General features: G+C 41.9%; 1 protein-coding gene across 7 annotated transcripts in view; it reads left to right on the top strand.

Annotated features, from left to right (window-relative positions):
- The first annotated feature begins 359 nt into the window (after nt 1-359).
- Nucleotides 360-17701, top strand: part of LOC118118858 (arginyl-tRNA--protein transferase 1) — a 52229-nt gene continuing 34887 nt past the window's right edge. The window contains exons 1-8 of one of the 7 annotated variants that reach the window (XM_047342315.1): nt 360-538; nt 4092-4155; nt 4280-4342; nt 4502-4605; nt 4857-5093; nt 8859-9079; nt 11849-11977; nt 13340-13468. In XM_047342315.1, coding sequence (XP_047198271.1) covers nt 439-538; nt 4092-4155; nt 4280-4342; nt 4502-4605; nt 4857-5093; nt 8859-9079; nt 11849-11977; nt 13340-13468 — 1047 coding nt within the window. In that variant the 5' untranslated portion in view covers nt 360-438. The remainder of the gene's footprint in view (nt 539-4091; nt 4156-4279; nt 4343-4501; nt 4606-4856; nt 5094-8858; nt 9080-11848; nt 11978-13339; nt 13469-17701) is intronic. The other 6 variants (XM_035172304.2, XM_035172303.2, XM_035172301.2 and 3 more) reach the window with 6 other exon arrangements.

Below are 17701 nucleotides of genomic sequence, written 5' to 3'. Positions count from 1 at the left end.
ACAGCATAACACAACAAGAAAATAATTTATGAGTGATTAAAAGAAGACATTTATGAATGTGTGATTAGGTGCAGATTCAAATAGAAATCTGGATCTAGTGACTTTAGTAAAGGGACAGCTGGGTATGCACACCCTGGGTTCTTTTCAATCAAGGTAACAAGTTTTCAGATATACTGAACTACTAACATGCAACAGATGAGTCTTTCCAGACAAACACTACTCTCACATATTTGCTACCCTTGCACATATAACTTTCCATTTTTATTATTAATTTATTCCATCTACACTCTTATTAAACCATTTAGGACAGAGACGTGCAGATATGAAAGGGCTGGAGGCTGTGAACTGGTGACGCCAGGGAGTGGGCGGGGTTTTCCGGCCCGCAGTACTTGCACCCGGTCACCGGGAAACTCGGCTGTCATCTGTCCCACAGTAAAGATGGCAGCGAACAAGTCGTTCACTATAGTAGAATATTTCGGCGGGGACGACGGCTACCGCTGTGGTTACTGTAAAAATGAAAAGGGAAACTTTTCTCATGGTAAGTGTCTGAACGAAGCGGCTGAGAAACGCAGCTAGAGGGTGTTACAGGACAGATGTGGCTAATGCTAACTACCTAGCTCCCGTCTGCTCGCTGGACGCAAGTGACCGGTTTTTAAAGGGGGGGCTGGTTAAATTAATGTTAGCACTGTGATGCTAATATCACAACAAGTTACAGCGAATGCGTCGACAGTTGAAGACATAGTAAGAGCACGTGTCAGTCTGCGTTAACCTCATGTTACTTGGATGATGTTGGGGCTGCTCACCAAGCTAAGTTTTTAGCCGTTAGCATCGTTCAGCCCAACTGTTTTAAGAGACAGATAAACGAGCAGTATTAGGCTGGTGTCTTTTTAATTGTTGCTCAGCTGTGCCACAGTGTTTTACTCACGACTCACGCTGCAATGTCAGTAATTTAGCAGTAGACATATTTCTATCCCTGTTAGCATCAAGCTAGCTAACGAGTGGTGTTATACACAGGAAAACGAGGCTGGTGTCCTCAGGCGAAAATGCGGATGTCAGTCTCATATGTCCATCCTGAGCTGAGACACTGGACCAGAGGCCTGTGGTTTAGTTCTGGGCTGATGCTCGCATCATTTCACGTTACACAAAACCAAAGTACGGGTCGCAAGTGATCACCGAATGGAACTTACACGAACTTCTCATACTGCTGAGTTTCATGCGAGGATAACGGTACTGAGAGCTGTCACAGCACAAACACTGAAAACGAGACAGTGATTTCACAACCTGCTGAAACAGAAAACTGGATGTTTACAATATGTACTGTATGTCATCTCCGCAAGCTGCAGCCTAATGACTCATTCATGTTTGGCCATATTTTTTTTAGCAGGTAACTTGATTGGTTTGATGATGTGTTTCTATTGTTGGTTCAGTTTAAGCAGATGAGAAAACGGGTATATCTGCTCTGATGAGGATCCTCTCACCCTGATCCAGTTGTTAGGGCTCACATCCAAGGGAACGCGGTTTATTTATCAAGTGACATTGTAAACGAAGTCGGCTACAAACATTTCATTACGTAGTTCGTATTCTCTTCTAATTCTCACACTGTCTAATTATTGTATTTAAAAGCCCGCCCCTGCTGTAGTTGGGTAGAACAGAGCAAACCCCTTCAATTTACAAAATGAAGTGTAAACAAGAAAGTACTGTGTTTACATATCTTTTTGTCGGAAAGTTTCTCAAATGGATGCCTGACTTGCGCAAACACATGACTCGCGTCACAAAAATAGTCTGTTTATCATTTGGCAGTCAGGAGGAAGCGAGAAGCAACACTGAATGGTTTGAAGACTGTATTTGTGAGTATTGTGTCTTGTGTATCTATAATTCATAAAAGAGCCTCTCCTCCTGCTGTCTGCGGTAGGACTGCATACTCAATGTAAAGTTATGGAAGCTTGGGAAAATTCCAGCAAGCTTCCTTAGCGTTTGCTTGGTGTAATACGTTAATTCAGGGAAGTGTTTCAATGGCCTGCAAAAAGGTCAGGAACATTACTCTCATGAATGTGTTTTAAAAGGAGGGACACAGTGCAGGTTTATTGTCTACTGATAGTGGGAGTACACAGTTCAGGAGAGCTTAAATGGGACTCAAGCTAAGTTTGTTCTGACTGTTGTTTAAAAGACAACCCTGGTTAATGTAACTCTGCATTATTCAAAGTTTGACTATAAAAAAAGCTGTGTAAGAAGATGCAAAGGGGTTCCCTGTGCTGGACAGAACGGTGTCATTCAGTTGAAGGAAGCAGGTTGACTATTATTAGGCTTCAGGCAGGTACTGATGAAGTCAATGAGCGATTGGGCTCGGATCCAGCAGACGAGAGCTGTTGTCTAATCTAAGATAAGAGTGGTAATCTGTTACATCATGTGCACATGGAAGGTTCTGAGGAAGATGGGAGATTATAATCTCTGTGTAACTCTTATGGTCAGTACCAGTGTTGAGAGGTTAAATTAGACTAGACTTGTAATCCATCATTTCAGGACACTAGAGTCAGACATATTACCGCAGCTTGAAAATAATCAAGTTATAGCTAACAAGCAATTTCCCTCCACTATAATTTCTGCTGAAGTGCTTGTATTTACACTCTATAGATTGATGGAGTCATTTATCAGATAGATGAGCAGTGTGATTTGTTGTATTGTAGACTTTTCCAAGTAGCTGATCAGGAAGATAACACTCTCCTTTATGTGACTGATGCTGTGATGTTATCAGCACTGTTGAGTCCACAATACAGAGGACAACATCTGGCCTTCTCTGTGTCCCTGTGTCTGTCATGCCTCAGTGGAGGCTGGAGAATGGATCAGGTGTGAACGATTGAAAGGCGCTCGTGTTGTGCCATAATGATGGCAGCTGTTCTACTGACATTAAGCTCACATGGCTCAATTCATTTGTTCTCTACAACTCTTACCTTTTGTAAACGTCTGACTTCCAGTTGTCTGACTTCTCAGTAAACATTCGTTGGGCTGACCCTGTCGTTCCTCAAATATACTAATTCTTGAAAGTTTTTAGAATGTCCTGTTCTATAGGTTTAACCGTTTACATGTTTGATTTGCTTTAAACTTTACAAGTCTCACTCACTCATAATTTTATTTATTGCCATTGAAGAAATCACCCAACACTGAATGCAAATACTGTTCATCCAGTTTATACAGCGTTCTGATTTGCTGCACCACTGTCAATGATTTGTAGTGACACTGTGTGTGATAGATCGGTGTTGAGATATTGTATTCATAATTATGATTTTATGTGATCGATAAGATATTTAAAACAGGTGCTTTTTTACATTTATAAATACACATATTTAAAAGCTCTACAAATGGTGCAGTAATGATGATATCTGTCTCTCACATTGTGTTTCTGCTGTATAAGCCTCTAGCTCCATTCATTTACTGCATCAGTGGTGTAGTGACGCTCTGTTGGATCACACTGTGTTCTTGCCTTGTCTCTGTGGACTCTGGCTAAGCACCCGTCTCCTGGGACATGGAACATTATACTCAGTTGCAAACGTAGTGTGTGTTGTGTGAACTGGTACACAATCAGTTCCCCGGGTTTATTTAGATGTAAACTGATCGTGGTCTCATATTTGGTGTGAGTGCACATCCTAACTGTGTGTATATAGTTGCAAAGGAAAAGGTCAAGAGTTGAAACGGAGAGCTCAGATCTCAGTTCTGGGAAGTAGGATCCAAGCTGCTGTGGCTACAAATAATATATTTGCTTCCACGGGGGGCTTAATGCACTGTGGGAATTTACCAAGAGGGACAGTGAGGTTTAATCTGAAATGATAATATGGACTTTCTATGGTACTCTCAAGCAGCTTGTAGACAAATGACACCTTACAATATGCATGCATAAGACTTCCGCCTTGTTTTCATGAGCTGTTCTATCAGGGCCCATATGCCAGGTTCGGATATAGTTTTCCTTCAAGTTAGCCATGAAACACTTAACCGTATACTTTCTCATTGACTGTATTTTTGTCATTTTTGTATTTTCATGAGCATTAGTGCAAGTGAGAGATGATTTCAAGTTGTGACGCTCTTTTTGTTTTCAACAGGGATGTGGTCTCACACCATGACGGTACAAGACTATCAAGACCTCATAGATCGAGGCTGGAGGAGGTGAGTGTCTGTCTCCTGGCTTCACCCAGTCCCTGTATACTGACACATGGATCTGTTTGAAATTTCTTATTCATATAGTTCAAATCATTGTTTGTGTCATGGCTGTTCACGTCTTCTTTTTCAGAAGTGGGAAATATGTGTATAAGCCCATAATGAACAAGACGTGCTGTCCACAGTATACCATCAGGTAATGATGTTTGACCCATTAGAAATTCCTCCTGTCATTCATGCTTCACTCAACTTCAGATCTGTCAAGATCACATGAAGATGACCCATTGTAGTTGTATGGAGTTGAATAATACATGCTTTTCTAACCAAACATTTACCTTTTGTGCTCTCTGTCAAGATGTCATGCACTGAAATTTCAGCCTTCCAAATCCCACAAGAAAAGCCTGAAGAAGATGAACAAATTCATTTCCAATGGAGAATTACCAACAGGACAGGATGATGGTGAGGGGTATTTTTATATGTGTAAAATAGATCTTAAGGTTTCTGTATTTCATGAAGATTTTCTCTGTATTGGTATTCAGTAGTCCGTCAGCTGTCAGCAGTCCACACTCTGAGACTGTTGGTCAGCAGTTGCCTTAGAGTGCATGTTTGAAACTACAGTTAGAGTTGGACACAGACTCATAACAGTGCTGGTACTGTCACTCTGTAGAACACATAAATAGTATCAGCGATGTTGATTTTGTGCCTTGTAGCTGAGCCAATGGATTCTGTGTGTGAAGAAGCTCGTCCACAGGAACCAAGTAAAGTCTGTCACGCAGAAGTGAAGTGTGCGGCCATTACAGACATTCAGAAGGAAGTCGCAGAGTGTCCCACTGTCACTGAAGTTCAGAAGGAGGCAGCGGATGCTGCACCTACAGGCCCAGAAACCACAAAGAAGGATCTAATGTCTGCTCCGGATGGAAGAACAACAGCTACATCTACTAAAGCAGGTGAGAAATCATTCTTGCTTTACTGGAAAAAAGTTATTAAGGTTACTCATTATTAATTAACTTGTTTTTATGTAGTATTTACCTCTTAATTCAGCGAGTCCTTGTTTTTGCTTATTAAATCAACAACTTGCTTTTTGTTTTCATAAAGAACATTAACTATGCATGTGGAACTACTATCATTCGTCAATCTGTCAATCAAGGGCTGTGCAATACAAACCGAATTTCCAAACAGAGGTCAATTGACCTCCAGGTGCAGATGCGTATCATTGGTCGTTACTCCTACTACACACTAAGATCCACTTCCATGTCACAGGAGTAGTCCATCTTTTAGTCTCATCTTTTAGGAGTCTGGACTCTTCTCCTGTTCAGAAGGACTCCATTGTGTGACATGTTCACTCTCTTCCATGTTTGTGTTGCCCTCATAATAATTTCCTGTTCATTATATTCATTTGTAAAGGGGCCACCGTGCTTTTCCTTTAGAACTGAGGTACCATTGCTTGCCAGAGGGGGTCACTGTTTACTTTGTAATAGATGCCATTGTGCAGCAGCTTGGTGAATGAAGCTGCTGTGTCTTCAGTGTATTCAGGAGCGTGCCTGGTTTGGGCTTATCTGTCATGTTCTCTCTCTTTACACTCTGTACAGGATATCCCCACGGCCAACTCACAGTAATGAATTAATAACAATCATAGTGAAGAGATAATAAACTCCCATTAGACAGGAAGCTTCACTTCTAACAAATGTTCGTGTTTCTTGCCTCAACCACTTTTTTTCCGAATGAGAACAGGCCCCATGCTCATTAATCAAATGATAATTACGTGTATTGAAACAGGAAGCTTGGTGCTGGTACAGGTTGATCCAGATGCAGACATAAACATACTGAGAAAAACTTGAACAGTGACAGTGTCCTTCTACCTTTTACGTCTGTGTCAGCACCACCCTCCTCTCCCTCCTTCTGACTGAAAGTACAAGCCTGTTCAGGATGCTAGCAAAGAGGAAGCAAGGAGGATTTACTACGTTGAGCCAGTGGTTCTCCACTCCCCGCTTATTCACCTCCAACAGAAAACACCTGGACATATCTCTCCTGTAGGTTTATGACCGGAGCTCTTTATGGCTTTGGGCAGGTTCCAGTTCTAACTTGAGAAATCTTGGTTTCCCATCTGCTGTATAGCCTTCATAAAGTCATAGGTAAACAGATACAGAAGGGCATATGGAACATTATGTTTCAGAAAGTTTCATGTGTAGGGGTCTGCTTTTGCGGAATCACAAGTAGAGAAACTGTTTGTATTGGTATTCCACTTTGAAATTGTGACCTTTATCAATATAGAAAACAGTGGTGCAGTAAATAAGTTAAAGTTATTTTGTAATATTAGCAGATTAACGAAATATACATTTTACTTTATTGCAAAGTGAAACAATTGCTTAGGTTTGATTTTAGGCCAATCCATAATAGAACAGTGTTCATATCTGTGTCTGTGCAGATTTTGGTATTAGTTTAAGTGGTAATATTATGACACCATTCAGACCTGGTATTAACATCCATCCTGAGTGATCCGACCACAAGTGGTCAGTGCTAGTTACAGGTGTGAACGCACCCTAATCTGTCTTTAATTTGGTCTTCACAGACACAAATGTTTATTTGCATATTGAGAGGGGAAGTGAGATCGGATCACAAGTGACTTTTGGGACACATTTTAATGCCAGGATTTTAATACTAGATCTTCACTATGATTAATGGCCCAAATTTGTTGGTTTGTAGGAAGTGGTGTTGTGTGTTTTTACGTAGGCAGAGTTGTCCCAAGGTGGCAACCAGTACAGGTTTCCATAAAATGTTGTTGTATTATAGAAGTATTTTAGATGAACAGATAATGGCGTGCTCCTCCCAGAGTAAATTCATTTTCTGGCTCTACATGTTTACACACAATAAAGCAGTATGTCACAATTCTATCAACTTTACTCTGATTCTGGGTTGTATGTGCGCTTAGGGGAAGCCGGGAGGGAGAGTGTCATAGCTTTTATGAAGTGCTAACTGCTGGAGCGGGAGCATCTGTCTTCCACAGGAACTGATCTGTTAAGGCTTTATCTTCACCTCCGCTGCGTTGGCTGTCCTCAGGAGTACCTGCGTCTGAGAGAGAGAAAGTGTGTGTGTGTGTGTGTGTGTGTGTGTGTGTGTGTGTGTGTGTGTGTGTGTGTGTGTGTGTGTGTGTGTGTGTGTGTGTGTGTGTGTGTGTGTGTGTGTGTGTGTGTGTGTGTGTGTGTGTGTGTTGTGAGTGTGTAATTATAGGGAGAAGCCACGTGGACGTAGTGATGGTGGATAAGGGTTGATGTGTTTGTGGTTGAGTCAGTGTGATGAACGCAGTCCAGACTCTGGCTGCTCTTGACCTCGCTGTGTTTATTCTGACAGGAAAACCATTTGACCACGCTATAACTCCCAGGGTTGTGTGTTTATATTCGAGAAATGCTTCCCTCCTGTCGTGCCTCCATTCATTTACTTTTCAAGACAAATGCAGCTGGAAGGGACATTGATGTGATGATACAAGAAACAGACACACATTAATGGGATACTCTGAATGCTAATGACTTAGAAACAAACAGTTCACAGTATCACAACTGTTAGTGATACAGAAACCCAGATCACAGAACTCTTGATAGAAGGCAGCATTTCCACACAGCTCCTGATGTGGTCTATATTTATTATTCACAGGATAGAATTAGCCTTTACAGTAGAAAATAAATGACCTTGAGCTTGAGTCAGATGAAGCCGAACCCTCCAAGTGAACCCCGACCAGTGCCAGACTTTCTCGTTGCACTCGTCGGGACTGGGCGTCCCTCTCTTTCTCGTGACATTGACGGAGAGGGGGGTAAGTTAGTATGTGAGTTGATGGCGGCTGGCAATAGGACAAGCAGGAAATGGCTCTCGTTTCCTTATTGCTTCAAACAGGATGTGGGCGTGTAAACTGTTGACATGGGATGCCCGGAGAGCTGGAGGCCTTGGCAAGAGCCCAGGAGGAGGTGGTGGTGGAGGAGGAGGAGGAGGAGGAGAAACAGCAGAAGGATAAGGAGGGGGGCTGAGAGAGGGAAACGGGGAGAGATTGAGTTGCTGCAGAGAATGTTAACGTTAGTCTTGTTGAGAGAGTAATACGGGGGGAAGTGTATGAGTTGGTCGTGTTAGTAGCAACCTCAGCTGTTGTGAAAAGAGCTACTCATTCATGTGTTCACAAAAAACATACCCATGGTTCGTTCTGCGTCTTCTGTTCCTTCATAAATACACACTAGCTTTCTGCTAACCACTTGGACTACACTATCACAGAACTTGTTGTTTTATATCCTCCTAAGCAATGATGCAATGTAAAGAGTATTAATGCAAGGAAACAAGAAAATGACTTCCACAGGGCTCTCTGTTAAGACTGGCTTCTTAGGTAGGGGGTACACTAACGCAAACATGGCAGCCCATTTACCCTCAGGGGCTGGGAGAAAAACAATCGGAAACACGGTCTAACGCTCACAAAATCTGTCTCATATTTGAGACTTAGCAATACCAGCAGCTCGAAGTTCCCACCTTTCTCCCTCCTGTGTTAAGTCTTGTTCAGAAGGCAGTGTGAAAGTAAAACCTTTTTATCTGCATCCAAAAAGGAGTAATTGAGTTATTTCTCACAGCTGCCTGTATTTTCTCCACATTCTTCATGTCTTTTGCATGAAAATAGATTAAGGATGCTGTTTTTTGTAACACTCTCCATAACTCTCCCCCTCTTCTCTCTTTTCTCCGAGGTGCAGTAATGGGAGCTGATCCCAGCCGGCCACCGTGTCGCAAGGCCAAAGAGCTGAGGAAGGAGCGACGTCTTCAGAAAGAACAGATGAGACAAAAAGCTGATGGGGTCTCTTCCATTGTCTCTTCTACCCCACCCACTCCCACTCATGCAAGCCAACCTAAAACCCTAGAAGATTTCATCGATGAGTCATTGCCTGACAAGTCTTCTCATTGCCTTGAGGTGAGCAGAAATATTGAGTAGGTGCTTTCTTTTCTCTTTTCTCTTGAAATAAACATCAGCCTATTGTGATTACTGCAGCCATCTTTAAGAAATAGTGTTTGTTAGTTTCTGTGTCCATAATGTTTGGGTTCAGTTAGCTCCAAAAGCTGCTCTCATAGAGCCCTCTTCCCTCACCCCAGTGACTTCACCATGTGTTTATGTGTGCAGAGAGGATAGCTGGCCACAGCAGAGTGGAAAAACCACCCCTTCCCACTTTGAATTCAACCAAATGACAGGCACACCGCACACATTGGGTCGCGTTACCCTGCTTATGACATTAAAACCACAGCTCCCAGCTCAGCCAGTATGAGAGGACATGGAAATGAACTTTTGGCAGGGAGCAGAACAATGTAGAAAGATCCCTGGCGCAGGCCTCAAGCTGAGGTTGGTAGAGTAACGTCATCCTTGGTCTTGACCAAGATTTGAGCCAGATGCAGCGATGAACCAGGCAGTGTCTGCCTCTCGTCTCTGTACCCCCCGAGACCTGACTGACGACACCTTCTCCCAGTCAGCTTTTTTTAATAGGATTAATTTGTTTGCCTGCAGTTATTGTTCATTTTCACTAAGTGGGCATGAACACAAGGTTATACCTCGCGAATAATGGTTAATTATATATTCTGTAAAAGTGAAATAATTGAGAGGTGCCTCTATTTGACACATTCAGCTGTTTAGTAAAGAACATGTGGCTAAAAGACAATTTGGATGATAAGCAGTTTAATGAATCTATGTGATGGTGTGTGAGTCTTGGGTTTTTTATACTGTTGACAAAGTTTAAAGATGTTTTTTAAAGCGGCACCAGAGGATAGATGTTTACACTCCAGTAATTAAATGCAGTCCAGCTCAGTTCCATCATAAACACATCTGTTACACATGTCATGCTACTTGACTGATGAGAATACACCGCAGGATACATATGACATATTTAAAAAATATAGAAATATAGAAATATAGAGGAAAATGTGTGATTGAGCAGCTTTTAACTTTGGTGCTGCTTAGCTCACTGTAAAATTGCTCATTTGAAATTTCTCTCGACATGATTGCTGTAAAATCTTTAATCTGTGACCTCAGAGAAGATCATTAGTTATGATTTCATTTAAATGCCTCTGCAAAGAGATATGTTTCAGTGACAGGTAAGTTCAGATTTATGTACATCACCATAGTTGTGTGTCCTGGCCCTAAATCCATATGATTTGACGATCCACCACCAGGGGTCAGTGTGAGAACGTCAATCAGAGCCCCTCACGTTTCTGTGGAAAGTGTGGAACCACATTTCTCCTCAGGAGTGTTGTCCACAGTCTCCACTCTCTTCTTATATTATTGTAGCATTTCCCCCTAAATCTCCTGTTGCTGACATGAAATAATTTGGCTGTTAGTATTCTACTCTGTTCTATTACTTCATAATGGTGTAGTGAAAGGTCTTAAAGATTATCTCTGAGAAAACATGGATCTTTCATTTTAATTAAAAACAAACAAAAGCCACTGCACTCTCATTCTCAAAGTATCAGACTTCAGGTTTTAAATTCCAGACTGTTATGAGAATTGTTAAGATTTCATATTGCATGCGGCCCACGTCTGCCCCAGTGTTAGTTCACTAAAAGATTTCAGCCTGTCAATATATCTCTAGCTTTAGAACAGAATCAAAAAGACCGAACTTGAGCATTGTCCTTTTCATGTAAGAGGCCTAACGTTTCTGGTGGACTAAAGCATGTGGATGCCAAGTGGTCATATGAGAGAGAGCCACTTAGCTCCAACTCAAACAAACCTGAGGTTCAGTTCTTCTATCCTGTCTGTCCAGGGGGATTCATATGGCAAAGCCTCCACGGCCAACAAAAGCTTCCAAACCAAAAGACTGTTAATTAAATGGGGCTTGAAGATGAGAAAAGTTGGATTCTTCTTTAAATTGTGTGTCATTAGCAACACGCCAGTTTTTCTTCTCTATCTCAGGCTTCTCATGATCCTCCCAATTGAGCTTGATTCATAGCACTGCAGTGAAAGCAATAAGAAATGCTCTGCGTAAAGTTGCAAATGGGACTGATGAAAATCTACAAGCCTCAGGTTCATTATGCATCCATCATGTGTAGTTATGGATTCATTTATTTGCAAGACTCGCATATTTTCTCTAGGTTAGTGGAACATGGACTCTGGTTTCAATGTTCATCATATAGACGCGCAAAGGCATAAAAGAATAGTTTGCACACTAGTTGCTGTTGGCTATAATCAGACTCAAGGATAAATCTTCATTCTCAAGGGACATGGTGAAGCACTGGAAGTGGACTCACATACAAACTACAGTAAATAGGCTAATGTTTATTTCTGCATTTTGAGAAATACCACAAGTTCTTCTGAGCTATGACAACAAATGTTTTTTCTGTGTCTCAATGGAGATAGACATAACACACCCCACTGTGTATTTATGCCACCAGCCTACAGCTGACACTGGTGAGACTAAGCACTTCATTAAAGGTGAAATTATAGAAACAAAATTTACAGACTAAATCATCCTAACTGGATGTTTTTGCATTTTGTTATTAAATGGTTAAACCCTTCATGTCACTCAGCTACAGGAGGGTGTGCTTATGTCAGTGTCACAGTTCTGTCTCTCTGTTCTCTCTTTTCAGTTTCTGATGTGTTCCTCTTCAGAGTTTTTTTTAATCACCACTTATGATGTTCTCAGCAGTTTGTTTTTTTCATTTTCATGTTAACCCTTGTCTACACATATTCTTTTTGAAGGTGAGGCTAGTGCGCGCCAATCCCCCTAGCCCGCAGTTCAAAGCCTCTTTCGACGCCTCCTACCAGGTGTACAAACTCTACCAGATGGCCATTCACAAGGACCCTCCTGACAAACCCTCCGAGAGCCAGGTCAGAGGGTGGGGGGCGCGTAGGTCAACCTGCTGTAGGGAGCACACAGGGAGGGAGGGAGGGAGGGAGAGGGCTGATTACAGGCCTACAGGGGCATCAGAAGGATTTCTAATTTTCAAGTTTTGAATAACCATAATGTTCAACTGGTTCAATAATTTCTACATTGTTGGTGCTGGATGGAATTTGATTTATGTTAACATATGCGACTCAGGTAGTAGTGGTAGTGGTTGTAAAAGTGCCTCTGTTTATAATTAATTCTCCTTCAATAATTGACAGGTAATCATTATTAACTTTGTGCTTTAAGTATCTAATGGCTATTCACATTGTTTTGAATCATAATGAACAAAAGTCAGGACTGTTCCATAGATATTTAAAATATGAAGTAGTAAATAACTGGTGCTTAAACTTTCTGACATCAGGTCTCATGGGGAAAAACCAAAATGTCTGTATGAATTACAAAAAAGTGCATTAACATGTTAGTATTAAAGCGAGTGTATGAGTATAAGAGCGTGAGTCAAAGGGGAGGAAATGGAGGGGAAAATGTTTCCATACGCCATGGTTGGGAGCAGTGTTTCTCCAGGTGTTGGAGTTGGCCCTCAGTCGGCCAGTCGGGTCGTTAGTCTTGACGTGTTGGGGGGGCCAGTTTTGTCAGCTGAACCCACCCGACCTTCACACATTTACCGCGTGTCATCATATCGTTCCCTGTGTCTCAACTGGAATCTCGTTTCAATTTAGGCTTAGGTAGTAGTGATGAGAATTTAATTTCCCTTGTGCGTGCAGTCTGTCTCACTTTGTTTACCTTCTCGAGAGGAGTCTGTAGTGTTGGAAGAGTCTGTGTGTGTGTGTGTGTGTCTAGCTGAGACGAACCATTCACACGAGGCTCTGGATTCCTGCTGCTTACACGCACCGTTTTGAATTGCGACTTCCCAATCCTCTCCGTGCGATCTGTGGTAAAAGCTGGGCAGTGCACTAGCCTCATCCTCAAGTTGCCCAATCTCTTTGCTGTTTTTAAAAACTCACTTTCAGTCTCCTAGAATCCCATTGTTTTCTAGCATTCGTGTGTGATTTCTACAACAATCTGATCACTCAATCAAGTCTCAAACTCAAAACAGACTTACTGTGTTGCCGACTTGCCTCGAGGACTAGGAGACTGATGTGAACCCTGAAATGCCAAAGCACTTGTATAAAACTGTTGCATAAACCCTCTATTTTCTACTCCTACACTGTCCGTTCCTTGAAAGCATCTCCTTTCTTATATCGAATACATTTCCTAATTACTCACCATCTTCGCATTCATTGTTAACAAAAATAAAACCTCCCTCCACCCTATTGCTCCTTTCCCTCCACACCCTGTGCTTGAAGGTGAGGCTAGTGCCGGTCAGCTTTGAGGACCCTCAATTCACAGCCTCCTATGAGCAGTCGGTGGCACTGTACTCCTGCTACCAGATGGCCATTCACGGTGACGACCCCAGCGAATGTAGTGAGAGCCAGGTACTGCATGGTTGTTATTATTCCGCACTTACTTTAGGGCTCTATTGCACATGTTGTTCCAGCTTCACACTCATGAGAAGGGTTAGATTTGCTGCTTTTCCCTATTTATTTTTCATGAAGATATTTTTTTTTTATCTCCATTAAAGGAGAATACTGGTATTTTTCGACCTGGGCCCTGTGTTTAAAAAATGTGGTTTGATGGTTCTTAACTTTTAGCTCATCTCCAACGTCAGCTGCGACACATCTACAGTGACTACAATGTATTCGCTAACAATTTCAGCCTTTTATTGGTGGAAAAATACATGCATTGGACATTTCGTGGACTGGCTCTGTTGCCCCATATCATTACATTGTAGCCAGTGCCGCCATGTCGTAACTGGCAGTGGAGACGCTCTACTCGACCCATTCCAAAAGTTTTTGTGTGTACCATTCATTTACACAACCACGCTCGCAAACCTAGGGCCCAGGTTGAAAAATACTGGAATTCCCCTTTTAACAGTTACGCCTTGTAGCATTCAATCGTCCAGCAAAATAATTACAATCATCAAAATGTTTTTACTGTAAAGTTAATGATTATGCTTGTGTATGAGTAATGTGAAAGCTGTAAACCCTGTAAAATACAGAGTTTACTAGTTTATGTGGTGCACAAGACATATTGTCCAGTGATGAATGGGAAAAGGAAACAGAAAAGAGTAACCCAGTAAAATAGTCATCGTTTTTAAAAATGAATTTATAATAACCAGTAAATTATACAATATATACACGCATCTCAATAGGAGAAAATAAAGTCTAGTCACAGCACCAGACTTAAGGGTGCAGAATTACTGGACATCCTCACTAACCTGAGAGGGCCTTTTGTCCCTCAGGGCTGGAAAAACAACCTCCTCCTCCACCCTCCTGCCAGCAGGCCTCCGTAAATTACTGAATTCTCCAGCTTGTAAAAAGTAAGGTAATTAATAAATAATAAAAGCTGTCAGATTGGGCAGACTGTGGCAGATTCTTTCCTAGTGCCATAACACTAGCCCTATTAATAGGGAACGTGTGTTCGTGTGTGTTTGTGTGCACAGCTTCAGCTTTATAGCTGTGCCGGGATCGGATGGGTTCAAGAACTAGAGGAATAACATCTGAAAAAAAAAGTAAAGGTGTGGAGCTGTGCAAACAACTCTGCTGTCTGTTGGGTTGCCAGAAAGTAAACTTTTTTTTTTTATAGATGGACTTTCCAGGTCTGATACTGACTCCATAGTGTCGTGTAAAAGCACAGTGAGTTGAGGTTGGGTTCATTACTCTAACAGGTGAGGACACGCTACCTTAGGGAGAGGTGTAGAGAGATGAATGGAATCTGAATTGCATTTATTTAGACTTGGTTTAATCAAATGACAAAATGTACAATTCATAAATTCAGCGGTTGTCTGTGCTTCATGGAGATTTCTCAGAGTTCAGCACAGCCTTTTGTGATATATCACATTAATACAAGGAGACAAGGAGAGACCATGTTGTCCTCCAATGTTTGTCTTGTCCCACTGCACTTAATTTCTACAAAATTTCCCTTTTTAATTCAAAGTTAAGAACGGTCTTAAAAAGTCTAAAATTTGATTATCCAAATTTTAGGCCTTATAAGGTCTTCAGTATGTTGTTTGCACGATAATGTAGTTCATAGAGAGTATAGGCTCTCTGTACCCTAGGCTCTGTAGACTAGGCTACTTCGCCTTATCTGCAATAATGGGAAAGTGCCTTCTGGGGCTATGATCTTCCTTCATATCTGGCAAGGTCTGATTTTTTCATAATGGTTTTAAAAAGTCTTTAATTTAACTTGTTGAAACCTGCAGAAACCCTATTAATTATATTCCCATTAGTTGGCCTCACTACAGCGACAACCCCTCCTGCGCCCCCGGTACTAAAACACTGCTGATTTTATTTGCTTGCCCGTCAAACCCCTGGTTAACTCCCCTGTTCTGTTCCCAGAAGCTCGGAGCTTCCCATTGTCCTGTGGCAATCATACAGAAATGAGAAACACATTGTTGATGTGGTGATGCCACATTCTGGTCCCATGCCATTCTGGGCCTGAGTTGCTACCTAGGAAGTTGGGTCATGTTGTATTTGTAGAGGTATTTATTAATCTATTAAAGTGTTACCTCGGGACAGAGTGTTGAATACCATCAGGCTGGCTCCAAGCCAGGCGATCGGAGTGATTATGTGTTTGTGCAAGTTATATTAACCTGCCAAAGTAGTGCTATCATTAGACAGTATGATGTCCTGGAGCGGAGTGGCTTTATTTGTTTAAGGGTCGTATGCATTTCCTGTCATACAATGACTGGATGGGAGCCAGATATTATTCCATCCACATCCAAACCTGGTTTCCTGACAAAGCTGAAGCACATACTTGGAGTTATTTAGATATATGTGCAGATACACAGGCACGCACATGCACGCACACACGCTAACTCACACTTACTGTTCTTAACTGTTGTGCTGAGCCGTGACTCTTGAGTTCCTGCACATGTGGCATTCATTTTCAGGAAAACAAATCCTGTTAAATCTGTATGTACTCTACTTGATGGCCAGAGCTTTAACCAAGACACGTGGAAAAAAGTGAATGTAAAAAAAGTTATCAGTAGAATTGGAATCAATGAAGGAGGAATAATAACCATCAGTTCAGATTACCTTAAAATGATTTGCAATGTAAAAAATAATGAAAATTCTATATCACAGCGTCATCACTACTTGCAGCCATTTTCCTTAAGTGCCTTTACACACACTAAAGAATCTTGTCAGAACTTTAGCAAAGAGATAAAAAAACCCTTTTTTTTTAAAATTATTTTTTTAATTTGAGAGTGAGCTCGAGCACCATTTCGCTCAAATAAGCTCAGCAATATGAGGAAGTACCAAGAGCAAAGTGACGAGGGGTCTAAGTGGCAATTAGACTTAAGCAGATGTGCATGCTTATATGTAGTGTATTTGTGTGACTGAAGACACGGCAGCGCGTGTGTTCGTATGAGTGTGTGTTCGTATGCGTATGAGTGTGTGTTCGTATGCGTGTGTGTGTGTGTGTGTGTGTCGTATGCGTGTGTGTGTGTTCGTATGAGTGTGTGTTCGTATGAGTGTGTGTGTGTGTTCGTATGAATGTGTGTGTGTGTGTGTTCGTATGCGTATGAGTGTGTGTGTGTTCGTATGTGTATGAGTGTGTGTGTGTGTGTGTGTGTTCGTATGAGTGTGTGTTCGTATGAGTGTGAGACGGCTGCTTGCCCTCCTGATCATATACAGATGTGTTTACTATAAGAAAGGGAGAGTTAGAGAGGAAGTGATGGGCTCCATGTGTTGCTGATGAGAATGTTCCAGAAGGTGCTCTGGACATGGCTCTGTTAACAGGCGTTATGTGTTGTTGTATTCGAGGAAGAGAGGAAGCTGAGATCGTATTTACTTAATTGTACCCTAACTGTATTTGTGCCTGAGCGACTGCACCCATACATTAGTGTGTGTGTGTGTGTGTGTGTGTGTGTGTGTGTGTGTGTGTGTGTGTGTGTGTGTGTGTGTGTGTGTGTGTGTGTGTGTGTGTGTGTGTGTGTGTGTGTGTGTGTGTGTGTGTGTGTGTGTGTGTCAGCAGCACCGTGGTGTGTTGTTTGTCCGTGACCAGGTTAGGGTCAATGTTGCCAGGCTCCAGGCGAGCGGCCTCACCCAGCCAAGCAGGGTTAACAAGGCTGCTGTGCGCTTGTTTCTCCTGGATGGATTACCCAGAAGCCCCATGATGAGTGCCAGGTAAAGGTGGGAAAGAAGTTCACATCAAATTTGCCACACTTGTAGTCTACTTGTCTGTTTAAATAACTCAGCATTTTACTACCAAGTCAACTGGCCACTCCACACACAGCAGCCAGTGCCGAAAGCATGACTCCTATAAATGATGTCATCTAATAACTGCAGCTGTTGTTCTGTGGGCAAACCATTTAGTTTTCTTTCTTTTTTTTGTTTACGAGTTTTAAAACAAAAGTTTCATTTGTGCCCTTCAGCTATTTTGCACACTGGGAGGCTTTGCTGTTGGTAATGTGTTGACTGGTAAATGTAGTAGTCACTGTAGAACTGGAGTGGAAAGTTACACTTTACTGGCAGAGTTACACAGGTGGAGAACTTTTTCCCGCACCAGCACAGATAATTGTCGACTAAACAGACGTACTTTCCATATTGGTCAGTGAAAGCTTGGAAATTGTGCTAAATCATTTTCTCTTTAGCAGGTGAATGGAA

The sequence above is a fragment of the Hippoglossus stenolepis genome, chromosome 12, assembly GCF_022539355.2.
Source record: "Hippoglossus stenolepis isolate QCI-W04-F060 chromosome 12, HSTE1.2, whole genome shotgun sequence".
Lineage (NCBI taxonomy): Eukaryota > Metazoa > Chordata > Actinopteri > Pleuronectiformes > Pleuronectidae > Hippoglossus > Hippoglossus stenolepis.
Note: the sequence above shows the minus strand (reverse complement) of the source record. Positions and strands in the feature narration are given on the sequence as shown.